General features: G+C 43.7%; 1 protein-coding gene across 2 annotated transcripts in view; it reads left to right on the plus strand.

Moving 5' to 3' along the window:
* prr36b (proline rich 36b) overlaps window positions 1-22535 on the plus strand; it is a 31194-nt gene extending 8659 nt beyond the window's left edge. Inside the window, exons 2-5 of one of the 2 annotated variants that reach the window (XM_070848663.1) lie at window positions 5610-6334; window positions 6704-6782; window positions 17997-18220; window positions 18387-22535. In XM_070848663.1, coding sequence (XP_070704764.1) covers window positions 5713-6334; window positions 6704-6782; window positions 17997-18220; window positions 18387-21439 — 3978 coding nt within the window. In that variant the 5' untranslated portion in view covers window positions 5610-5712 and the 3' untranslated portion in view covers window positions 21440-22535. The remainder of the gene's footprint in view (window positions 1-5609; window positions 6335-6703; window positions 6783-17996; window positions 18221-18386) is intronic. The other variant, XM_070848662.1, reaches the window with a different exon arrangement.
* Window positions 22536-27321: the final 4786 nt, after the last annotated feature.

Below are 27321 nucleotides of genomic sequence, written 5' to 3' on the forward strand. Positions count from 1 at the left end.
ACATTAATACACACCACGGCCCAAGAGCAGATTTGACATTAACATACCATTTAGCTCAATAACCCACTCTACAGCATCTTAATTTTAATCTGCATAATGAACCACAGCTACCCTTTTGGATTGTCTTTCTTGTAAATGTTCAGAATTGTGCTATTTTCCTGTGAGCATTTCCTTAAGTGTAACCTCCTGTTGTATTCTAAACAGACATGTTTGATGCATTTGTACCCCCCTAGACACACACACAGTAGTAGATTGTACTTCATGCAAAAAGGGGGTCAAAGTACCAGTTTTCTGTTAAAATATGCTGATGACCTGATTATTCAAGAACGGCATGTTTGTGTCTAGACAGCTAGAAAAGCTTAGGTCCCTCAGCGGAGCTGGATGCCTTCCAGTTATTGACAGTATAGGCTGAAACACTGTTGTGTGTCAGGGATCCTCCACACAAGTGTGAACACACACACAATTTGTTGTCCCAGTGTGGATATTAGGAAGGGATGATGCCTCTGAGGATGAGCTCACCTTGCCCATCATCTGCTTGAGGCAAATTGTGATAGAATAATCACAACAACAACAACAGCAGTAATAAACTAGACAGCATTTGCTTTAAAGCAAACCCTACAGAATGTCTTAAAATACAAATCCCTTTAATAACACAAACACACCAATACACAAATAAAACATCCACTATTGGAGTATATATTGCATGGACATACTGGATGTATATATGTAAATGTCTTAAAAGCTTGTAGAAACAGAAGCTATATTATTATTAGGCAGTCTATAAAAGTGCATTTAAGTGAATGGACAAGACCTTGCTGATCGTGTGTGTGTGTGTGTGTGTGTGTGTGTGTGTGTGTGTGTGTGTGTGTGTGTGTGTGTGTGTGTGTGTGTGTGTGTGTGTGTGTGTGTGTGTGTGTGTGTGTGTGTGTGTGTGAGAGATGAATCCTTTGCAGGTCTTTCTTGATCCTGTGCTGTGACCACTGCCTGTGGTGTTTGTGTGGGTTTCCTTTGTTCTCAGTGACTGTGTAGCTCATCATTGAGGCTTGCAGGGAATTTGGAGTGGGATGCTGCTTGGATGCTACAACCATATGATTTGGACACATTGAAGGCCAACACACACATGTTTGCATAGTCAACTACATTCAGATTTTTACAGTGTAGGCACCAGCACAAGACTCCCACTCACCCTCCATGCTACTTTGTTCTAGGTCCAGCTATTGTTTTAGCTGAAAACCAAGGATTCATTTGCTGCCTTTTGAACTACTTATTCTCCTACAGATCCTTTGTTTGCATTTTTATGTCACTCAGGCCACAGGAGGTCAGAACAGCTGATCGGCTGCTTGGTCTTAGGTCGCATGGCCAGAACTTCTGTTTAAGCCATTTTATGTTCTAAATATTTCCATTGGTGCACTGTTCCTAAATGTTTTGAAATGGACCAAATGTAGCTGACGGAACCATTGGTCTGGAATCTGCTGCTGGAAATGTGAGCTAATTCAACAACAAGCCATTATGTATCAGGTCATTGAATACACTCCGTCCCTTATGGGTTAAAAATGCCAGCATGTGTTTTACAGCCTAGATTGTAACTTTGGCAGGACCAAAGATGGTGTTAGAGAGGATTTCCCGGAGCCAATCTGAGTTTTCCCTTTGTTCTTGGAGGAAAGCCTAAGTAGCCTAAGACAGCTGGTTTACCTTGGAAACGATGGTGTAAATGACACACTTTATTCTGCCCTTTAAATGTATTCATATCAAATTGATAAACTACAGATTAAAGGCATGGACTTAAGCCTGAATTGGTCCCCCCCGGTCTGTCTTACATATTATGATTGGAGAGAGGACTTGAGTAATTTAAACCCACTGTAGCATTATGTAATGTAACGTATGGTAATGTAAGCCAATTGTAACCCCCTATGAGTAATGTAAATCCACTATCAGCAGCTGTAGTTGGTGCCAATGAACCAGCAAAACATTTAATCCCCAGTTGCTTTAGTGAAGCTGCTTAGGCGATAATGGGGAAAACTACAGTGGTGCTTCACAGCTCTGTGGCTCAAATGTCTTTAATTGTATGGATATGAAGCAAAAGTGCCCAGTAAAAAGAAAAAAATAGAACAATTACTGATGAATTCAACTTTTGTAACCACTTCTTAGAATCTATGGTTCTGCTTTACAGGGTTTAGTAACGTTAGCATTTTAAGCATTGACAGCTTCTGAATAGGCCAACTTGTAATGTTTAACTCTCACCACATGTGTTCCTTTGTAGCAAGAGCTCACTCAGTCAGACTGAGTGAGAGTGAATAACTCTAATTAGGTTTAATGAAAACCTGTAATAGCATTAATGGGCTGAAGATGTGTCAGTAGGGAGTGCAGCAGTAATTAGGGCTAAATGTATATATGTATATGTATGTGTGTGTGTGTGTGTGTATATGTATGTGTGTGTGTGTGTATAGATAGATAGATATAGATATGTATGTGTGTGTGTGTGTGTGTGTGTGTGTGTGTATATATATATGTATGTGTATATATATATGTATATGTGTGTGTATGTGTGTGTATATATATGTATGTGTGTGTGTGTGTGTGTGTGTATATATATATATATTATATATATATGTATGTGTATATATATATTATATATATGTATGTATATATGTATGTATATGTGTGTGTGTGTGTGTGTATATATATATGTGTATGTATGTATGTATATGAAAATATAAAAGCTCAGATTTCTTCATGGTGGCCACTACTACTGAAGCCCAACAGTTTAATCAGTATGAAATTGGTAAGGAAGACACTATATAAAACGGTAACTGTTAAGGGGCAAGTGCCGGGTGGGAAATCCACTTTGGCAGGTAACTAAACATGAATTCTTAACCGTCATTTTTATTTATCTGGCTGCTGAAATAGTGAAAGTGTCGCGATGCGTCTTAACCCAGACGCCCCGCCTCTAGTTTCTGTGGAGAATGTAATAAAATGTGTACTCCTGCTCTGGTTTCTAGCCTGTTTATGCTTACCACTGACTGATGGTCCTAATGACGTAGGGCTGGGTGAGTGAGCAATAGCACCAGAGAGAGAAGTGCAATCTCACAACTGTCTAGAAGCTTGCAAGAGAAAGAGAAATGTTCCTCTGGCTGTGGCCATGCAACCAGGATTTATCTGTCTCAAACACACACACACACAAGCAGTGTAATGCACTTTGGAGTAGAGCATTGAAATGAACAGTCTGGCCAGATACTTTAGACTACTCTGGGAACGCCAAAGTCTGAAAAAGAGCCTCTTGGTGAATTCGGTCACAGTTATGGTAGCTATATTTCTCTTCAGTCTGGGCGGTACTAGCACAGGAGACTAAGAATGAATATGCTAAAATGCTAAAGCAGCAACTGTCCAATCATAGCTTGTAAGCTGACTAACAGTTGTTATTTCAGCTGGTAAAATCAATGGTGGTTAGTAAGGAGAACCTGCCTTTGACTCCATTGTTTCAGTACAGATAGAACAGAAAGCTTCACAGTAACTAAGAGGAGTGGGGCTTAGCAAACAGATTTTCTGCTTCTTCAGATGCCTGAGAGTTAAGTGAGCTAAATGAAAGTCTGAACCACAGGTGGCTCAGACTCACTGTCTCTGTCTCCCCTTCCCTACTCACACCAGTGCCCACTCTCCCTCTCCTAAAGCTGTAGCTGGTTGTGGTTAGTGACATAATTAAGCCAACTGTCCACATTTTGCAGCCTCACTGGCATTTAAAAAACCCCTTGTGACCCAAGGGTGCGGCAGGAATGGCCTCTCACAGCTACCCGTCCTCTCCCTCTCCGCCTCTTCGGTTGTTTTGGGTGGCGGCCTGTTGCACTAGCTGCATGTATCTCTTCTGATATGTTGTTTGGGATACATGGATATTTTTTTTCTTTCTCTCTCTCCCCCTCTGGCACTGCTCAGCTGCTCGGGCCATCTGTGCAAAGGCAAACAGAGAACAGAGGAATGGAAGGAGAGCGGTAGTGGTTGGGGAGGAAAGGAATCGAGGAGGAGAAAGTGGTGAGGAGAAAGGGAGGATCAGTGAAGAATGAATGAAGGCCTTTTGACATGTGAGATTTAGAGGATGAGGGAAGGATGACGGAAGAGGGAAAGAAAGACGTGGAAGAGTGTGCGGGAATTGTTTCCAGGAAGCTTGCGGCATAAAGATGATGTCTGTCCTCTTCTAGAAATAGGACAGTGAGTGAGTGCATACAAGTTTAGGTCAGTGGAAACTAGGATGACTAGTAATGTCTGGATTTTAGAGTAGGACCAGCAAACATCAGCCAATAGTGAGCTCACATCTTATTTTCTTTCTCTCTCTCTCTTTCTCTCTCTCTCTCTCTCTCTCTCTCCCCCACCTTCTCTCTCTGTTCCCATGCTCCACAGGCCAAGCCTCTTCCTCTGGGCTGGCCTCTGTGTTGCCTCAGAGTTTGTCCCCCCACTTAGCCTCCTGCACAGCCGGCTCCTCACCCTGTTTGTAAACCTTGACGAGCCAGTTTCCTGTAACCCCGTTTTCCTCTCTGCATTATTCAAACGTGTAAAAACCTATCCTCTTCCTCTCATCCTTCCATTTGAAAGTAGTTGAAGAAACAAAAAAGAGACAATTGTCTAATATTGATGCAGGCAATGTGTGTTGGCATGTATTACAGATGGTTGCCCTTTATCAGGCCTCATATGCTTCACGTCCCACTTTCTGTCCTCAGTTACAGATGTGTCTGTAGGCTCTGTGTGTGACCCATGAGTCAAACTGCCTCTCTTTGGGTTTTTTGTATATGCCTTGGCCCACTTAGCACATACAGCCATGCCTTTTTCCCTCCTCACCCTACTTTTCTTTTTATAACTATGTTAGCTTAATGATGTGAAGCAGGCTTTCTTAGCTTTTCTCATCCATGTGCAGGTTAAAACGTTGCGCGCCTCAACAATATTACAGGTGGCATATTCTATGCGTACGTGTGTGTGTGTTTGTGTGAAACCTGTGTGCTAAGGCTTTATGTGCTCCCTTTTAAGTGTACTATCCTAGAAAACTAGTCTTCCACACTAGTGACTCTGATGCCATTTTGTACCAAGGAAAAAAGCAGCCAACACGTCGCAGCTATGCTGGCCAAGTGTGTCACTGAGCTTTTTAGTATCGCAGAGGGAAACATTTGCCACTGCACTGCAGCTGGCATTGAAATTAATGAAAGCTATTTGTAGATTGTGTTGTTTCTGCAGCAGACATATCCTCTACCCCTCCTTCTGTGGTCCCAGACATACAGAATGTGTTGCTCTGCATGTCCTGAGGTTTCCCTCAAAACATCTTATGAAGCTGCAATGCCTTATTTTGGCATATGCTCGTGAGTTACATTGTCCTAGATATGCTTTTCCTCAGTTAATGTAGCAGTTCAATCTTCTATACAGTATTATGGCACATTCTGTCCTATTTCTGTCCTACAGTCAGTTTGCCTGCTGACTACAATATGCTTGCAAAAAATATGACATCGCTTTATCTGACTTTTTAAGATTAACAGCATTCCTGGTGCTCTGTCTACTGATAGAGATGGCAAACTGCTTGTCATGTCTGGTCTTGTTGTTGAATAACTGTGTCGTATTATTCTGTCTCTCTCCAGACCAGACCTTGCTGTCTCCAGAAAGCCTGTAGACCTGTGGATATCCTGTGAGATCTGAGTCAACTCTGCCTAGCCGAGACGGACCACTACCACTCAAGGGGAGATGAAGCCGGATGGGGTTGTCACGGCAGCGCTGGAGCCAATGGAAACATTGGAATCCAATCCAGTAAATGAGGCAGCACCAGCTGTGGGACAGGATCCCAACCAGGGAGCCAGTCCAGTGGAGGAGGAGATGCTGCAGCAGCCTGTAGGAGAGATGGGCCTGGTGGAACCCCAGCCAGACAAGGCCAAGGAAACTCCAGCTGCAAAGACCAGCAAGAAGACCTCAGAGGACTCCAAAGCCAAGACTACCAACAAGGCCACGGCCAAGACAAAACCTGGCACCACTAACCCAACCAAGACTACATCTGGCTCACGGCCCAACACATCCCAGAGCCGCCTCTCAAATGGCGAGTCTAAGCCCCAGACCAATGGAGTGGCTAAGAAGACCCCACCTGCTGCAGTCAAAAAGAGCACTCCGACCACAGCTCCCCTGAAAAAACCAACGGGCACGACCGGAGCCCTGGCCTCCAAGAGCAAAGTAGGTGAGAAGAAAGCCACAGGGGCCAGTACTGCCACCAATGGCGCAAAACCAATGACCGGAACAACAGCAGCCAAGAAGACACTGTCTACAACTGCTAACGGTGTCAAAACCAACACCACCGCTGCAGCTAAAAAGCCCCCAGGTTGGTGAAAATGTCATCACAAAACAAAAAATTCAGAATGTAAGATGTTTGAAGACAATGAATGCTAGACAGTAAGTCTAGCATGAAATATTTTCACAGCTCCAGCTCTAATGAGGAGTGTTCATTGTAATGTGATGACATGCAGATGGACGCACATGATATGGATTCAGCACACATATTAGACATGCCAGAGTGGCTGCTGCTAATCCAGAAATGCATTTGCCCTAGATCCGTATGACACACTGTATGAAAGATGCATCTGCCTGACCTATATCCTTGATATCTGCTGCTTTATACTACATGTATTACACTATACTGTATAATACTGCTCTTACTGTCGTAACATGATTCTCAATTCCTCTCCTCCAGCTCCCAAACCTGCTTCTGCAACTCCCACCAAGCCGAGCTCTGCTGCCTCACCCAAGCCCCCTGTTTCCAAGACAACCAGGTAGGTGTGAAATCTGTGTAGAACTGAAGCCTCACCCTTGCTGGAGTGTGTGCATGTATGAGCACACGTGTCTGTAGAAAGCACATGCAGCTGTCTATAATTGGTCCTCCTCTCAGACATCCTCCAGGCAAAACTGGGGTTAAGTGGGCTCCTTTTATTAAAAGCATTTCCAACGATTTGCTAGAAAATCAGCAAATTTGCTCCAGAACATCAGCATATCTGAATAAATTGCCAAATAGATAAGATTTGCAGAGAATAAGTTGAGTATTATAAAGCTCCTCAGTGCCAAGTGAGAGCCAGTTGGTTCAAAAGGCTTCACTTGGCTACAGGTTCAAAGAAAGACCCTGTTTAAGAAAAAACACCCTGGAGGAATGAGGGACAATGATCCCCCACATAGAGGCTTGGAAGGGCCGGGTGTAAGTAGGCCAGCAATGAGCCAATGTCAGAACAAGCCTTAGAGGAGTGCCTTGCAGGGTTTCACCAGAGCAAGCTTTATACAGCAGCATTATTAATAAAACAAGTTTTGGGAGGGAGAGGGGATTAGAGAGGAGGAGGAGGGCCAGTTGGAAGAATTAACTGAGAACAAGAGAATGCTCTTAATGTTTTTGTTCCTACAGAGCTGGTCTGCGTTGTGCCTTGTGTATACTAGCATATGTTGTGAGTGTCTGTTTGTGTGCAATCAGATCAACATGTGTTACTCACCTGAGTCACACAGTGTGCGTGGTGTTGGGTCCTGAGGTGACTTGGCGATAGACCAGGAGTGGAGGCTGAAGGAGGCCTTTGTCTGAGACGGCGATGATCATGATCAGACAGAGCCTTTGGGAAAGCCTTGTTCTTTCGACGGGGTCTTATCCCACTGCCTCTACTTGTTTGTTTGTTTGTTTGTTTGTTCAAGCAATGGCTTCTTTCTTCCTTACTGTTAAGTCACCATAGTTCATGGTATGATGTGTCACCACTTTGGTATGTTGGTATGTGTAGACACATTGTTCAGTCAGAAACACTTGCGTCAAACATATTGGACCATTTGTAGCAAACTTTTCAAGACAAAATACAGAAACTGGGAAAACATTTATACACTATAGCCATTCCCAAGACACTGCTTCAGGACAGTTTAATAGTTTATTTGCTTTATAACAGTAGAATGAGAGGATTGACATCACTATTCTGTCTGTACGGTAAATATGAAGCTACAGCCTGCAGCTGGTTGCCTTAACTTAGAGACTGGAAACGTAATAATGACAATTTGCCAATTTACTGGGAGGTTCAAACGAAATACAGCATGTTCAATGAGCTTTAGATCTGCTGACAGACAGATTTTGTTCCCTTTGGAAAGCTCCAGGCTAGCTTTGTCCTCTGTTTCCAGTCTTTATGCTAAGCTAAGTTAACCAGCTGCTGGCTGTAGCTTCACATTTACCGCACAGACATGAGAATATATCTGTGTTCTGATCTTACTAAGAAAGCCAATGAGTGTATTTCCCAAAGTGTTCAGCTCCTTTAAGACAGACCTACTATAGCAGTACAATGAAAATGAAGCTCTCCATACTGCACAGGTTTACATACAGATTTCATATTAAATGATAACCCTTCATACAGGTACAAATACAAAACAGTTGTATTTGGTGAGAAACCCTGCTGTTGAAGGGTGCTCCCCAAATCTATAAATTACACTGGGAGAGCAGAATCCATCACTCCTTCCACAGCTGAGGCCGATCTCAGCTTAAGGCAGATATATAAATAACAATAAATGATAATACAGAAATGCCAAAAATAAGTTTGTGTGTCATGTCTCCATTACATAGATTGTCAGTCTGAGACCTCTGACAAGCCAAAACCAAATTTCAGGGATATTTGTTTATATTTTTGTATTATATGAAGATTTAATAATTACCAAAGATATCACCAGCATATTGTTTAAATATATCAAATATATAAGTTGGTTTTGACCTTAGAAAGCTGACCCTACTGAGTGTTATGTACGCAGTATACATGTACAAAAAGCCAAAAATGCCATCTCATATATGGTTTTCTTTTTGGCATGTTCCCCTATTTTATTATTTATTACCAATAGACTAGCATGACATACGCACTTCAGTTTTCAGCCACTTGCTTCCAGCTGACACCAAGGTGTTTCACATGAAGATCCCTTAGGCCCCCTCCCCCCTCCACATTCCACGTGCCACGGGTAGCAGTTGGGTTGTGGAGATTACGCTCAGATTACAGCTTTATTCAATGGTTGATGTGCAAACATCTAATTAAAAAGTATTACACAAGGGCATGTTGATAATCGCCACTGCAGTACAGAATGCTCATTGTGTGTTTATCAACTATCATGGTGATTTCATTCATTATCTTCATCATGTTCACCCAGGGTCCTGTGGGGCTCTTCTTTGAATATGAAATACCACCCAGCAAAATCAGCAAACACTGTTGAACATTATCAACAGGAGTTAAGATCAGCAAGCATCTTCATGGGTCCACACCACAGTGTAACAGGCATGGAATGTAGTAATTTTTAGGGCAAGGCTTTCTGGCCAAATTTATCAAGCCACCATGGCTAAAATGTAGGGTACCAAGGCCAAAACCAATGGCATAAGCACAATAAGTGATGTTACATTGTACCAAGACAAAACAGTATAACATGGACAATAAGAAATCATTGTTAAAATAGGTATACAAAAAACACTTGGAAGACATTTGCGATGTGTGAAAAAGGTAAAAACATTACATGTAAAAAAATTAAGTATCTTAACATAAACGATAACATCAATAGAATTTCTATATAATTTAATCAGAGGCTAAAAAATCTATAAAATACAGCAGTCTGCCTGCTGCATTAATCATATTGTCTCATTCCTGGTTGCCAGCATTTCTGTCACTGGTAGAACCACAGAGGCTGATTAGCCTCTTCTGGCGACTTTCTTGCTAATCCCATGGTTGTTTATCAGCTATTCAGAGCTGCTAGTAGTTATTTTAGCGTAGTAATCAGCGATGGCTTCCTCTCTCTCTCTCTTCTGATCTCTCTTGCTTAGTGTGTCTTATGTTTAGCTATTCCTCTGCCTCCTTTAATGGCAATGATACACACTAAATGTGGTTTATTTGCTAGTGTGTTAGCTGTAAATATTTATGTTATCGTTAACATTACCCACATATTGGCTGGAGAGGAAGAAAATTTGCTACTCATCACAGAGAAGGCTTGATAACGGAGACACACAATGTTTGTTTTTATGTCTTTATCTATGTCACCTCTAATTGGCCGTGTGGGTAGTTAATTTTAGACGGGCATTACGACCACACTCCAGAGCATCCATGACACTGGCCGTTTGGCCATGGTGTAATCCATTCCTGGCCTGCTGTTAATTCAACTGTTGGTAACAGTGAGTAATTATTGACTTTTTGAGTAGTTTATACTTAACACTTGCTAGTGTTTGCGTTTCTAATGCCCAGTGTAAATGTACTGTAAATAATCGATAGTCACTAGCCCATCTTTCATCTTTAGCCATTTGCCAGCATTACAGTAGTTACAGGAATCACAAGTGCTTCTACTGTAGTTTTGAATAAACATAAAAAGTACTTGTTTTTTTATGTTATTAAGAGATCCTTGTTTTTCAAGTTGACAGATATTTTACTGTGTAAGTATAGTTTTTCATATTTGTTTTGAAGTGGTGAGGGACACAAAATGCGGCAATACAAGTGGACTTCCTAATTTTAGTTATGAAGACACATGACATGTATGACACCTACTTTCTGCCTCTGGATATATTTCAGACAGCCGCCGGGCTTCAGACAAGTGAACACCGTGTGAAACCTTGAACTGAATGAGTTCCAGTCGGGTACAAGAAGAGTTTGTATGGGATCTATCAATAGCCTCTTTCCACCCCTTATCAGTAAAGCTGATGCCTATCTCGTGCTCCCATACAGCCTTACATTTACCCATAGAGCACTCATCAAGTGACTCTATGGGATTTTAAATAAAAAGACTATTAAGCTTGTCAAAAGGCTGAGCTAAAAACTAGCCACAGCTAATATTTTAACCAGGTTAAGATAGGATTGAATCAGTAAAATGTGTTTCACACAGTGGAGGTATAGCTCAGAGAAAGATTTAGCTGCAGTAGACCTACATATGAATCCCCACGGGAGAGGAATAACCATTACTGATGATAGGCTCATCTGACAGCACCATGCACCCTTGTAGGCATACTTTGTTAAATCTGTATAAATGTGTGTGTGTGCATGTCAACATTTGTATATGCCATGTGCTTTGACAAGGCCATGAATTTTCGCTTTAATTAGATTTTGCCCTTTTGCTACCTCACTCAATCCTTAACTCAGGCCTGAGAGCTCAACAGACACACCCTGCTTCCCCTGTTGCTGTTACGCACATGTGCACACACATACACACCCACAGTGGTTCTCTCAATTTACTCTAAGGCTCAATTGATTTAATTCCATTTGCCGCAGGTTCCAGTCGTCAGACAAATAAAGTGCAGAGCAAATGCAGACTCACTAAGTGACATCAATCTAATTTAAGGCCACACACAAGTGTTTTGTCCCTCCGGTTCAGCAAGAGGTTTTAGCAAAATTAAATTTGTTATTTTAATTGTTGCTGCTTGTGACTCTTTATCATAGCTCATCTTTTGTCAGGCTGTTTTTTTGCAATGGACTTTTGACTGGTTTGAACAATCATCCATCCATCCATCCACTGCCTACACCACTTATCCGTAAGGGTCACAGGAGGGCTGGAGCCAATCACAGCTGACATTGGGCGAGAGGTGGGGTACACCCTGGACTGGTTGCCAGTCAATCACAGGGCTGACACATAGAGACAGACAACCACTCAAGCTCACACTCTCATCTGTGGGCAGTTTAACTCTTCAGAGTCACGGACCGCCCGTCGGCGTCAAAGACACAAACACAAAGAAAGGCAAGCTAAACAGTTTTAATGGGAAACACAAAGGTAAGATGAAAAGTAGTAAAAAACGGCCATTTTACCCCAAGACTCTGGAGGGTTAAAGTAACAAATTAACCTAACCTGCATGTATTTGGACTGTGGGAGGAAGCCGGAGTACCCGGAGAGAACCCACGCCAGCACAGGGAGAACATGTAAACTCCACACAGAAAGGTTCAAGTCTCAAACCACAAACCTGCTGGCCAGTGGATTCGAACCTGTAACCTTCTTGCTGTGAGGCAACAGTGCTAACCACCACACTTTGAACGTTCATAAATATTTAAAAAAAAAGATTTGTTGTTGTGAGAAAGCCTTTTCTGTATAGGTGAGTGTAACTGTCACCGCATTTCACTCACACACTGCATTTCACCTGCCTCCTGAAACAGCAACAGGTCAGTGAGTGTGTTGAAGCTTCAATGCGTCAATGGTAATATATTGTTTCTGCAATATGTACTGAAGTGTGTATATCAACTAAAGCTGTGTGTGTGTGTGTGTGTGTGTGTGTGTGTGTGTGTGTGTGTGTGACTGATTGCCCACTACATAGAGCTTCTGACAGGAAACATTTGAGCCTGATTAGTGTGCAAATGGAGAGGTTAGAAATCATTACGGGTTGTTTGAACATCATGTCTATGTGTGCTTTGATTTATGCTACCAGTTTGTGCCAGCTTGTGAGCATGAATGTGTATCAGTTTTTGGCTTTTGGCAAAGATGATTTGTGTCCAGTTATGCATAGATAATTGTGGACTTGTATACGGCATGCAAAATGGCCACCAGGACAGTAGAGCATGCTGTGTGTCCGCCATATAGGTGCTTCTGTGTTCACATACAGGAGCAGCATGTAATTAGAATGCAGAGAGCATGTGTTCTTTTGCCGGTATATTACTCAGTGTGATGGAGGTAAAGGGGGAAGGGCGGCATACGCACTCGCTTGCTGAACACGTGGTACGTGCTGCTGAGCTGCTTCCTCCTGCCCGCCTGCTATCTGTGGCTGCAGCAGAGTGATGTAAAACAAAAATGGTGGCAGTGAAGTATGGAAGCTACATGGCTGAATAAGTCATGCGTCCCTGCTGGTCTCCCATCACTGCTGCCAGAGATACATACAGAGTGTGTGAGTGCTGCGCTTGCAGAGAGTGCAATTTGTGTGCATGAATTGGTGTGTGTACATGGGAGGGAGGCAGAGGTGGAAAGAAGAAGCCGAGGACCAGAGGGTATCTCTGTGTGAAGCAGAGGGAAATGTTGCCCTCTAGTAGAGCAGAGGACAGAGCAAGGGTATTCAGCCTTTATTGCACAAAATCAGAAGAGTAAATTGGACAAGATTGCAACTGGGCAATGAGGTGGTTCATTTTTGCCGTTGCTTTGCTGCTATCCTCTCAGCCACTCATGTTCCCACATTAGTCATGCTGTTTTCCTCATTGATGGTCCCTCAGGGATGATGAATTTTTATTGCAGTGGATTGAATGCAACCCTCCTCATGATCTAACAAATTACTGCTGATGCAATGGTCCAGCACTGGTGTGTGTGTGTGTGTGTGTGGCGAGCAGTAGTCAGGGTCCTTGCCCCAGACACTATTCTACAGTCCGGCATGAAATAGACGACATGTTGCGCAGGCCGTAAATCGTCCGTCCCACTGCGGGTGTGGCCGATGACTCTGTGATGCAATCTTCCGCTGCCATGATTTTATAGAGGTGCTGCCGCAGAGCCAATTACCAAATGGATTTAGTGGGAATGAGTCTGAGGGAGGGAAAGAGAGAGAAGACGTATATGTTTGTGAGACAAAGGTTTGAGTGGTTGAGGGTGTGTTTGTGGGTGTGCTCACTCATGCTGCAGACTTACGGCCGGTGTAATAGATGGTGGAGAAAACAGTGTTTTCTCTGTACCACACCCACATGTATTAGCTAATCTGTTTTCAAATTAAAGCTGAACATAAGAATAAAAAATCTCCTGATATTGCATTAGATCACCGTTTTTTACTCTTTAATATACTGTATTGCTGTACATTGAATGAAATATTTTAATATTGGCTACTGACATATTTTGTACAGTCTATAGAGCTGCTGATACCATGACCTTCTTTTTCCTTTCTATTTTATTGTACCAAATGAAAGCATTTGAATATAAAAAAAAGAAAGAGAATATCTAAAAGCTACAGTTCAGACTACTGTGAACATCTTAATTACAACCAGGCACAGTTCTATTTACTGTTTTAGTATCAAGTATAAGTTAAGAAATTTGGTAATGGGATGACAGAAATGAGATATGAACCCAGAGCATATCACATAGTAAACAGCATACACTCTACATGCTTTTACATTGCCACTTGAATTCTTAACTAACTGCACGGTACAGCACATGAGTTGTTCATCAGCTTTAGGTGGAATTTTATCTACATTATCTACATTTTATCTACATTATAGAGCTCCGTGGTCTGAACCCTCTTCAATTAGAACAACAATCATGATCACATGTAGAGCGGAGAACTCTGATCAGGTTCACTTTACAGTAAAGTCCCCCGCCCCACCTCGTCACGTGACTGTATCCTTCCTGAGTTGCTTGAGGCCACTTTAAACAGGATGAAGATTCGCCTCCATATTTCTGGTACTTAATTAACACAGCATCATCTTTAATTTGCTGCCTGTCTTGAGAGGAGGGAGGTCCTTCCACTGTAGCCTTTTTTTGCCTTTGCTGCAGGGAAGACCGCCTGCGTGCTCGCTCAGCTCCTGCTTACTCATTTGCCCCTTTCATGGTGCATCTCATTATTTAAATCATAGCCTGACTCTTGCATTGTAACAAAGCAGCACCGGCAAACAGTCATGTTTTTACGCACAGCACGCCTTTCTCAGCTCCAATCACTGAGGAAATGTGTAGTTGCAATGAAGCTAAAATGTTATTAATGATCCTTAGGCGACTAAGGCGAACATTCAGTGTTTTGCTATGTGCCACAGTGCGCCTGTAGCAACTAACCGTCAGAGTCATCTGATTTTTCAGCTCCAGTGCATTTCTGGGCTTTCTGTTCAACATTTACTTTAACCCCAATTTATTGTGTTGTTTCTCTCGGCAAGGCCTGTGGTGAAATATCAATAAAACACAGAATGTTTTCCTACAAGCTGCCTATTGAGTTACATTTAGGCACAAAGTAGCGTAATTTAAAGACAACAATAACTCACAGTTTTCTCTGTGATTCAGCTGACAGTGAGCTTCATTACATAATGAATGGAAGCTTGAAATAATTCAAGCAACAATGCATCACTGTGTTCAGGCATTGTCACCATGGCCAAGTGTCATTAAACAGCTTTGAATCTCAGAAAACAAGACCTTATTTAACCTGGCCTGGTCTCTTAAATACTGTAATAGGTTTTCAACTGTGCAGACTTCCTCCTTTTATAAGCCAGAAGAAGACATTGATAGAAGATAATGTGTAATCGGATGAATATTGTCTTCTTCCAACTCCCCCATCTCTCTCGCTTAGTCTCTATCTCCCTCTTTCCTCTCTCTGTCTCAGTGGCCTGGTTAATTTCCAGAGCTTTATAAAGTAGATCTGTCTTTTTGGATTACCCATTTTCCTTTTATCAGACAGATTATTGTGAATGCTCTCTCTGAATGTCCTCTCAACGTACTTCATCTCTAATTCCAGGTTCTCAATCTTTTAATTCTCCCCATTCTCCTGTCCCTGTAATTCTTTTCTTATCTTTTACTCTCTAATTGAGGCAGACTCAAACATTTTTTTTCAAGAGCTTATTCTCATTTCACCTTTTAACATCTTGTTCATTGGCTCCAATTTTAGGCTTAAAATCTTAACATCTCATTGTCTCCTAATTTTATCTTAAACACAGTGCTTTGCAGTGGTGAATATTATAGAGAAGACATTTTATGTGAAATTTATTTGCTAAGACTAAATTGTTTCATTCAAGTCAGAGACCCTAGTTGCATGGCATACCCCTCTCTCTCCTCCATTTCCTATCTACTCTTCACTGTAAATTGTCTAATACAAATGCCAAAAAAACTTCAAAAGAGGTTTCTCCCAGCCAGCATTGCAGTTTAGCCATAATAAGAGAATAATTTTCACTCTGTCTCTGTGTCTTTAATATTGTCTCTATTGCAAAATTATGGGAAGGCTTTGTTTTACTGCAAGAAAACTAATATGTAACACTAGCAAAAATCCTCATCAGCATTTTTTTCAACACAGTCAGCTCCAAATACAGTAAATCAATGTGTCACGGATGAGTTTATTAGTGGTTTTGCATAGCCAGAAGGGATTTATATCAGTGAAACTGCATTGACATGATCCAACAATCTCAGTATCAGTAACACACCTTTCACTCCTTCAAAGCCACAATTTTTGTGGATCCGCTGCAAAAGCTTGTTTGAACTTCTGATGTGACCACACCCCTATTGTGTTGCCACCCGTTGCTCCCTGGCTTTAATCTGATTACATGTTACCAAACGGTATTCCATTACATTTGCTAGCACGCACTACTTCATTGCCCTTACACAATGAGTGTGCTTTTAACACAGCCCATAGTTCCAGCTGGGGGATTTTAAGAAGTTATTTTTGTTCTCCTTTCAGTATTAAAGATTAACGTTGTCCCAGCCATCTTCACTCTCAAGCTACCTCCCTGTTCTCTTTCTGCCAGTGCTTGCTCAATTCTTTATTTAGAATCAGGCAGTTAGTGTAGGATGGACCCAAGAGATAGCACACCACAGTCTTGTCAGGACTACTAGATGTAGGTTACTTCGCTCAGAAGTCAGCTTCTGCGCCAGGCAGGCCGCCAGAGCAGGCAGGCTGACGCATACTGCCCTAGGAGTCATTCCCTTGTGGGAAGTGGGCAAGTAAATCAGGGGCAAGGCTGACTGGGGTCAGGAAGCGTCTCTGGGGTCTATTGTGACTCACCTTCCAGACTCATCACTTCGTAGCCCCTCAGGAGAGTTTGTCATAGGGCTGTGGAAGAGTGCACTGGGCCTGGTTACCAGCGTTTCAGAGGTTGATATGCTAAAGACAGAACTGAGTTATTATTTAGTGAATGCACATTCCTCATAACATGTTATTTGCTCATTTGCTGTTATAATCAATCAGTCAATTTGCTTGTATAACGCCTTTCATACAGGTAAGTGCAATTCAGTATACTTGACAGATGCCAGAAAAAGCTGATATTAAGACAGGAAAATAATTTAAAAAAAAACTATTTGGGACCGTGCATGAGAAATAAATTTTACATAATAAAACCAATAAATTAGATAAAAGCCAATAAATATAGCAGATAAGAAGGAATAAGAACATTACAAGATATTAATATAATAGATAGATAATAGATAGAATAGAAATGATTGAATAAGATAAATAATAAGTAAATGATACACTAATCAAAAGCCAGGCTAAAGAGGTAGGTTTTAAGTAAATGTGTGATATCAACCCTTTGAGCTGCTCTCAGATCCTTGGGCAGACCGTTCCAATGGCTCGAATCACCAAAACTAAAAGCTGCCTTACTAAAGGTTTTTGTTCTGCTCTTTGGAACAACTACAAGACTCACCCCAGTGGACCTGAGGGGCCATACTTGTTCATCCATTGCAAGCATGTCAGATGAATAGGCAGGCGCAAGACCAAGAAGTGTTTTAAAAACAAGTAAAAAGGCTACCAATGTCAGGACTCAATAATAGGTATAATGTGTTCTGTTCTGTTTACAAGTACTCATTGGATTTGGTCTGATGCCATATCTGTGAAGGGCTATTTAGGTCAGGGCCTTGGCTGCTTGTGCACCCATTAAGAACAGTCTGTCTTACCTCATAATGGTTACCTCTCTCTTATAACTTATGCCATTGTATTGTTTTGTTTTTTGGTCTTGCAATCTATGGAAGCAATCTTGCTTTTGTTTGTGCTGTTCTTGGGATATCCTCTGGCAGTAGAAGTGACTAATGGGTGAGAAGTTCATGTCTTGCTCCCTGTCACAACCATTCTGTGGCACTTCTAGCATCAGGCTGACCAACACATGGTCAGGAAAAGACCTGATGTTTGCCCCTGGCTGCAAAGGGCTTGACAACTGAAACGCTTGAGTCACATTCAGTTACTCTTGATTGCTTGTGTTTCTTAGATAGGGAAATCGGCATCTTTTTAAACTCACTGGGGCATGTCTTTGTCATGACGATGTTGAAGGATCGTACAAGTAAGCGTAGAGTAGACAAGCCAAGAGAATTGTGATTCGAAAAAATCTCTTTAATTTCTATTGTAGAGTAACTCTTAATAATTGTTAACCCACTGCTTTGTCTTGTTTCTTCAGGCCTACAACTGGGACGGCAGCATCATCTCGTCCTACCACGGGCTCAGCCCGCCCACCAACTACCAGCACAACCAAGAGCTCCCAAGCTACAACCAAACCTGCCACCCCTAAAACCCCCTCTACCACTGCCAAGTCTGCTGCCTCCAAACCAACCTCCACAACCCCCTCTGGTGGCAAACCTTCAGCATCGCAAACACCCAGAAACACAACCCCTGTGAAAAAAGGTTAAAAAAAACAAATCCATTCAAACTTCATGTTCCACATCCTTTATTTGAGCACAGTGTTGTAAAAGTGCAGAAAGCTTCTATATTGACTTTTGGGATTGTGTGGATTATAATATGCTGTATTGTGTTACTGTTTAATCTTTCCTTGTGATGTGTTTTTCCACAGATGTTACCAAACCAAGCACCCCTGCGGCCAAAAAGCCTGCAGAGTCCCCCCTTACTCGCAATTCTACAACAAAGTCAGCAAAACCTGAGACCCCCAAATCGGCCTCAAAAGCAGATGTCACTGCCAAAAAGCCTACTACTACTAAGGCTGCAGACACTAAAACACCCAACCGCGCCAAAACCCAAGACAGTAAGCCCAAGGATGCTCCCAAGACCCCTGCCACCAAAACTGCTGGAACCAAGACCTCCAGTCCCAAGAAAACTGTGGGAAGCAGCACCCCAACTCCAGTAAAACGTGGCCCCAAAGCTGTAACTGTTGCAGAACCTGCAAAGGAAATGGCTTCTGCTGTAGCTGCTGCTGCAGCTATTGCTACTGCAGCAGCTGTCATTGCTGGGCCAGAGGAACCAGAACCTCCTGCAGAAGCAGCTGTGGAGCCCTCTGCTGCTCCAGAACTGATGTCCAGCCAGACTGAAGCAGTACAAGAAAAAACTTTAGAGCCCACACCAGAGCCAGTCTCTGCACCTGTGTTAGAACCCGCACGTGAACCGACACCAGAACCCGTACGTGAACCGACACCAGAACCTGTACGAGAACCGACACCAGAACCCATACGAGAGCTGACACCAGAGCCTGTACGTGAACTGACACCAGAACCTGTACGGGAAACATCTCCACAGCCCCTCTTAGAAACACTGTCTCAGCCAACAGCAGAGCCAGAACTAGGAGCTGAACCCGACCATGAAGCAGCCGCCAATGTTCAGCTGTCAGCCCAGCTAGACCATTTCAAATTCGAGGACTCTGCCAACGACTCAGTTCCTTCCCTGGGAACCACTGTCATGTCTCCTCCTTGTTCCCCACCTGGCCCTGTTTCTCCAGTCAGAGAGCCACAGGGCGCCTCCGCTCTGCTGGACATGCATGTCCAGTCTTATCCCTGGGACAAGAACCAGTCCCTGGCTGAGTCTGACTTTGCTCCCCAGAGCCTAGTGAATACGATGAACTTCCAGACAGAAGAGCAAAAGGAGAATGAAGAGGACTTTGAGGCACAGGAGACAATGGAGGAGGATGAAGAGGAGAAGGAGAACCTCTTTATGCCCTCCACCACGGCTCCATCTACAGAGGCCTTCAGTATGATGGCACAGCCTCACTTGCTGGGTGTCTCACCGATGGATGACTTTAGCTCCAGGGATCTGATCTCCCCGCATGAAAAGGAGGAGGCAGTGGAAAAGGCTGATGAGGAGATAAATGAGGATGATGATGAGGAGGAGGATGAAGATGAGGAACAGAGAAGACTAGGCCATCTGCCTTCATCCATGGTCACTGACATGAGCACGTCTCAGCCCTCCGAGGAGTTCCAAGTCAGGTCCTCAGCCTTTGGTGGCTCTGCAGGGTGGCACGGTGACGACCTGCTGTCTGGGATGGACTCTGAGGATGTGAGCAGCTGCACCAGCAGTCGGCAGCAGGGAATTTCTGACCTCAGCAGCACCCAGCACACCGCAATACTGGAAGGCACCCAGAGCTCAGACGCCCTGGTCGACTCAAGTCTCCGAGGCTCTGAGGGAGATGGTAATCTCATGGGTTCTCCCAACGTAGAAACCCTGGCCAATGAGGAAGATGAGGATGAAGAGGATGAGCGGGTGGATGATATGGACCTGAGTTCAGAGAGAGTAGAGGAGCATCCTAAAATGTTCCAGCAGCAGGAACAGTATGACGAGGAGGAGGATGAAGATGTAGAGATGCACAGTGAGGGAGTGACAGAGAGCTGTGGGAATGTAGATGAAGACGACTTCAATGAGGAGGAGCGTTTAGACAACCTCAATCGTTCTGGACCTCCATCATGTCCCCCCCCCACCTCCTCCTGGGGCCAGACCAACCCCTTCTCAGATCCCTGGGCTCAACCAGCCTCACTGCACTCTGTCTCCTCCCCCAGCCCTGTTTCCGACCATGGTGCAGCAGAATCTGAAACGCCCACCCTGTCTCCTGCCCTGGCGTGTTTGGACAGCAGTGCCCCTTCCTTTGTTCATCATACAGCGCAAGAACCCCAGCAGTATCAGTCAGCCCATGAAGAGATGAAGAGCTCAGACCCTGAGGAGGATCAGGTCCTACTTGCTGCCCCAGCTGTAGGCATGTCCCAGCCCAGCGCTTTGAGTGGCGCACCTCTGGCCGCCCATAGCAGTAGTGAGACAAGTACACCAGAGGAACTCCGTGACTATGACAGCAGCTCTGGGGTGGAGTCCCGTTCTGACAAACAGCAGACCCCAGTTCCTGGTTCAGTCCAGCCTGACATGGAGCAGGACCTCGGTATTCACTTGGAGAAAGGCGATGGGGAAGAGGAGGAGGCTGAGACGCTCCCTGCCGACGAGGTCCTAGGAACAGGACCCCCAACCGCTCCAGCATCTGCCCCATCCTCTCCCTCAACATCAGGGGACGAGGCCAGCGACACAGAGGGTGAGATGCAAATAAATGACCCTGATGCACCAGTGATGATGGATGAGAGTGCTGGGTTTGAAAGCCCTACTCCCACCTGTAGTCTGCCCGCTCTTGAGGAGTATGAGGAGGCAGCGGACACAGCAGCTGGAGAGGGGGAAGAGGACGGTGGTGGGACCACCCCTCAGTCAGCCAACTCTGTGGCATCATACGGCTTCGACTGCACCACATCCAACTCCAATGCCCACTCCATGGCAGAGAGCTGCGGTAAGAGCCCAGGGATCTTCTCCCTGGAAAATGAGGAGCAGCTGCCAGAGGAGGCCAAGGACCCCTCCCTCATCAAGGAGCTGACCTTGCCATCGGCTGCAGCTGCTGCCCAGGCAGAGGACCTACTGGGCAGACCCGTGGACCTGCTGCCTCTAGGCCACCCGGGAGAAAGCCAGCACAGTCTAGATGAGCACCACTACATGCTGGGGGGAAAGATTGCAGCCGACCACCTGGAGGAAGTCGATCCTTTGGAGCCCAGTCACCACCTTGGGGCCCAGGAATCTGGAGACGCCGGCGACCAGCCCCCCTACTACTCTACCATATGTGATAAGACTGATAGTTTTCTGGCAGGTAATGTATAAGTCCCCCCTATTACCCCTGGAATGCACCTTTTCCCCGTAACCCTCCCCCTTTACCTGTTGTTCGTTTTCTCTCCAGTTGGGTTAGATGGCTTAGAAGGAAAAAAAAAGGAGAGCAAAATTGTAGGAGATGATTTTAAAAAAATGAACCAAGGAGGATGGAAAAAAAATGACTGTAGCAATTTTTAAATGAAGCCTCCCTCTTTCATACTGTTATGGTCATGGTTATGAGTGTATGGCTTAAACTCCTTTATGTACAATAGCTACTACCATTTTCTAGTAGAATGTTCTTTTTAAGTAACACTGCATATTCTGTAGCCCCTGATGGGGTATTGACTGATTGGTCCAATGTGACTGAGCTTTTAAACCGAAAAAGGAAGAAAAAAAAAAAAACAGATGGAATGAAATGGACTCATTGTGTATTTATCCTACTGTTTTTACCGAACAAATGTCAATGATTTTTTTTTTTTCGTTTTGTATTTGCTTATTTGTTGTTTTTTGTTGTTTTTTTTCTGTTGAAACCTGGTCCTCCCTACCCTGTGTACACACACTTCATGTTCAACAGCACCATAGCGATAGTCAAAAGCTCATTTTAAAAGTTTGTGTTCTTGTTTCAAGACTTAGCTGTCAAAATAAAGGCTAGATATTAACGCAGCAGATTTGTTGAGGTAGGTATGGGAGTATTAGATTGCAGCTGGTGAAGTTTTTAATGTGTGCTTCAAGAGGTTCTACGCTCTTTGCATAGGTTGTTAAGGTATATATACAGTGCAGTCACATACAGTATGTGTTTCAGGCATTTGGTTTAAGTGGCTAAGCTTCAAGCCTCAGTTAGCTGATCATTTTTGTTCCAGAAGAAACTTAACAACTAGCCTATACTTGTGATGAGACCCTGCATTGTCATACATCGCTATCACAGTTGAGCTTTACACTCGCTGAAACGTTTTCATAGTGGGCGTTTGGTTTACTATTTCAACAGTATATTGCATGTTTAACTAACAAAAAGACTGTGTACTACCTTTTAAACAATTCTACACTAGACATGTTCATAAATGAATGGTTCACACTAGGTTATCTTTCAAAATTCCATTAAAACATCATTGCAAGGCATTTTGTTCCTGTTTCTTATTTTCCCTATGGATCCAGCATGCCCAAACTTACTGTCCTTGTGTTCAAGTCGTGTATTTGTATGTTTACACAACTCATTTCCCATGGCGTCTCCTATTCTTCACCATGGGAATGACCCCTAAACAGGAAGTGATGCAACACTGTACAATGGTGTCGTATCTGAAATGGAATTTTGGTGGAATTAAAGAGGTGACCCAAATGGTGTCCCAGTGCCCTGTTCCACAGCATGTTTGTGCCCTCAGGACATATTCAGATTCAACACTAGCCGACCAACATCACATTAAGACCACTGCCTTGCCACGTTGTGGTACCCTGTGGAGGTTTCTTCTAAACATGATTACAGTCAGTGTGTGTCACCAGAACACATCCTTCAGGTCTAACAAACAGTGAATGCATGTCCCTTCTCATAAAACTATGCAAAGTGTAATACTTAAAACATAGCTCATATCCATGTGTGCTGGCTTGCAGTATTACTTGCCTTTATTGGTGCATTCCTACATCGGTGTGCACCACAAATTGTTGGTCAGCCCACACAACCCAACATTAAAAACATTGCTCCATAGCACTACTAGTGGTCTAAAACATCACAGGGTACCTGTAATGGCAGCAAGAAATAGCCTACAACTTGAACATATAAAGGTTTTTACTCACAAGTGCTTTAAATACCTTCTCAGATCTGTCTGCATCTTCCTGAATGTTCCACTCTCACACACACACACACACACAGATATACTGGAGCAACCTCTCTTTGCCACTCAAATGCATCTGAAGTTCAAGAAGATCCAACACTTCTCCCTTTCATGCATTTTTCCTCTGACCTGCTCACTCCTTCTCATCCAAACCCTGACCTGGAAAAACCCTTGAGACGCCTGTATCCAAACCTCACACTTCCCTTTGATAGTTTTCTAAATTGTTAACTTATTCACAAGTCTTGTTCCAGGTGGGTGTGTGTTTTGGGACATCTTTTCAAAGCACACAGTTACTCATCTCATGACTTGGTGAATATGCACGACACGAAAGAAGTACATTAATTATATTTTTCACACGTTAGGCCATACATTACTTGAGTGTGGTCAATTTTGTGATGTTTTTGTCAGTTTAATCCCCCGTGTTCTTATTTGTCTCTTCAAGTACCTGTTGTCTGTATCGTATTGTGTACACTGTGTATGACTGCTGTCTTGCATGATAACCAACATATTCAAAGAGGATCAAGCGGCACATATGGGTGAGTATGGTACCCATGTACTGTAGCTTCCATTATTATAGAGAAAACAATATGGTCATATTAAAGAAAATGCAACTCCGAGAGAAAACATCTTGCAGTAACTGCCTTGTGATTTGTCCCTTTTTCCTGCTTTGTAAATACAGTATATCGTACTCCTGATTTATTTTGAGAGCCCCTTTCTTTTTTTTCTTTGTTACACCTTCGTCCTCTTGTCAAATCTCCCCTTAACCGTCCTCTTGGTCTTTGTTGTCGTACTACCCGTTCTGTTTGATGCATGCATCTCTAATGGATGCACCAAGTGATCTTGACTGTCTCACAGGAGACAAGAAGACATATGAAGCGGATGAAGATGACAGGCTGCAAACGCACTCACGGGAAGACAACCGGAACCAGAACCACACCAGTGCTGTTCCCATAGCCAATGGCCACTACTTGGCATTGGTCCCAGGCAACAGGAGGCCCATTGATCCAACTCTTGCAGCACATTTCGCCAAGATCACATCCCCTCCTCCTTTAATTGAGACCAACACTGACAGTCGCACAGGTGGAGAACAGTTAAGGAAGCTGGAGCTGCACCAGGAGAAGCTGAGAGAGATGCAGCACCGTCAAGAGCAGGAGAGGCAGAAGAGGCAGTGGCTGGAGGAGGAGCGACTGAGGTTGGAACAGCAGAAGCAGCTGGAGAAGCAGCGCAGGGAGCTCCTCCAGCTGCAGCTGCAACAGCAGCAGCAGGAGCACCGGCACCGCAGGCAGGTTATGCAGTGGCAACTGGAGCTGGAGCAGCAGTACCGCATGCAGCAGAAACACATCCAGCAGCAGCAGCAGCTGAGGAGGAGCCCGACTGGAGTCATGCTCTCCCCATCCTCAGGGCTCTGCACCATCTATGAAGCCATGGAGACCAGCGACGAGGAGGACGAGGCCAGAGGAGAGCAGAACAGGAACACACAGGCGGTAGGGAAGCGGGTGCCGCCCTCCCAGAGCGTCACACAGGATTTCCAGAAGCAGCTGCGTCCCGTACCCCCACAGGAACTGGAATGGAACAAGAAGGTGGACATGGTCCAGCAGCTCATCAACCAAACCTTGATGCTGTCTGGAGACGGAGGCTGCCCTCCTCTCCTCCTCCTCCCTGTGGGGACAGGGGGCACCTTGAGCCCCTTGGAGAGCAGCATGTGGCCCAGTCTGCTGCCCCAGTTCAGCCCTCCAGCAGCCACAGTCACCTCGGTCAGCAGCTACTCCCCGGACAGCCAGGGCAGCTCCCCGCCTGGAGACTGGACTGTGGTGGAGGTGGAGACCCAGCACTGAAGACGACGTATCAGCAAGTTCATCAACCAACAAATAGATCTGTTAAAGAAATAGTTCCACATTTTGGGCAAAATAAGTTCATATTTAATAAATAGAAATGAAAGGGTTCGGGGTATCAACTCTCCTTAGTGCACCTTAGAAGTATATTTCCCAAAATGTCAAACTATTCCATCAATCATGCATTTGCAATTCACCCAAAGACTGAAATGTAGTGACAGATTTTTATTTATATTAAAAGAAAATAAGATTATTTGTAAAAACACATCACACAATGCAGTCATATCTGAATATTTCCAGGACAAGAGGAATGATCACTTCATAAAGTTTTGACTCCCACCACAAGCCCCGATCATCATATGACCATAGGACCTACACTGTAGATGCACCATGTCTGTGATTCCTGTTGCCCAGACATGCATACCACAAACTGTAACCTCGCATTAGAGCATGTTTCCTTACCAGAAGCACTTAGTAGCAGTTCCACGCTGAGATGCACTGTAACCATTTTAGAAACACTGCGGACATGCGGAGTGTGATGCAGCACTCCACTGAATAGCCTCTCTTTTTTTTTTATGTGTCACAACCAGATACCGAGACCAAATGTCGGTCATCCTCTCAAATGAGAGACTGAGCTATGACAAATTGCACTTGTTTCTTCCTCTATTCATTGTGTAGGCCAAAGTATTAATAAAGGTAAGTGGCAGTATTAGTAGATTTACATGTTTGTGGACTTCAAAACCCCAAATCCTCAAAGTGATGTGAAAAAATACTTGAAACTACCAATGTAGTTTGGTAGTATGGGCCTGTGTGTAGATGATGCTGTGATTTAACCCCCACCACCACCACCACCACCACCCTCTCGCCCACCCACAACCACCAATCTGTGCTCAGTAGATGTTACTGTGACTTCACTGGACAACCAGGTTTTCATGGACTTAATAGGGTCGTCAGTCACGGAGGAAGACGGGGCGTGAGAGAGAAGAAGGCCCTCCTTGTTCTGCCACAAGGGAAGGCTAGTAGGGTGCTGGGACTGGCTGTGGTGAGGGTGCTGGTGCTGGGGGGGGTGGGGTGTGGGGGGTATATAGTGGTTGTCTTCCCTCTCACATACCAAAGTTGTAACCTCATTTCCTGGGTCGGCCTGTATTCAGGGAGTCTCCGAGGTTACCAATGATGTCATGGTGGGAGAGAAAGGAGGATGTCTGAGATGAGACAATGCACCACTCTGGCAATACAACCAGCAGTATGTGTGTGTGTGTGTGTGTGTGTGCGCGGGGGAGGGTGGAGGGGGAGTCGAGTGCCAACACTCAGCCCATGCTCAATACTTATTGTGTGTTTATTATATCCTAAGACTGTTTTTCTACACATTCTTCATAGATTTTTCTCTGTTTTGTGACTTTGTGCAATATATCAGAAAAATGCTTGATAATGAAAACAAAAAAAATCTGGTCTTATTCATCAATAACTGTTATTTCTAATGTCTGGCGTGTAGAGGAAAACCACCTGTCTCTTTCTTTGTGTCTGTGAAAGGAAGGTGAGGTCAGCCAGAGTCCTCAGAAATAAAAAAATTTTAAAAAAGCAACAGCGCCACCTGTTGGCTGCACGAATGAGACACCAACCCTCACATCAACCCAGTATGCAGTGTACTACATCACTATGATGTCGATTTACAATAAATCAGTAGATCTGTGTTTTGTATCCAGATGTGTAACTTAATAACCTTTCACTTTTATGCAAATGCTACTATCGGTAAAATGCACAATTTTATATGATTCCGAGGAGTTCTATGGATCTCACATGAATATTTATGACCTTTGAACGCAGCATGTACAGAATATACTTTTATAAATCATTTAACAATTTATACTGCAGTTACATTGCGCATGTTTTGTCCACTTGAGTAAAAGCAGTAGTCCTACATCCAGCCACTGCTGCTGTATGCTGCTATATATGATCATATCATAGACTTAGAACCTTATATACATATATATGAGTAAGCACAGCTAACGATGATAATGCATGTATTTATAAGAGTAGATCTATATGTACACCCATATTGTTTTCATATTAGTGTCTACAGTGCCTCGAGTCCCTTTACATTGATATGTTTGTGTAACTTTGCAAGACGTTTTCATAAAATTACGATAAAGTATACGATTTACATGTTTACACTTTAATAGTTTAATATCCGTTTGGTCAGTGTTTACCATCATCTTCTTTTGTATTGCAGAAGCTCTTT

Source organism: Pempheris klunzingeri, chromosome 17, assembly GCF_042242105.1.
Source record: "Pempheris klunzingeri isolate RE-2024b chromosome 17, fPemKlu1.hap1, whole genome shotgun sequence".
Classification (NCBI taxonomy): Eukaryota; Metazoa; Chordata; class Actinopteri; order Acropomatiformes; family Pempheridae; genus Pempheris; species Pempheris klunzingeri.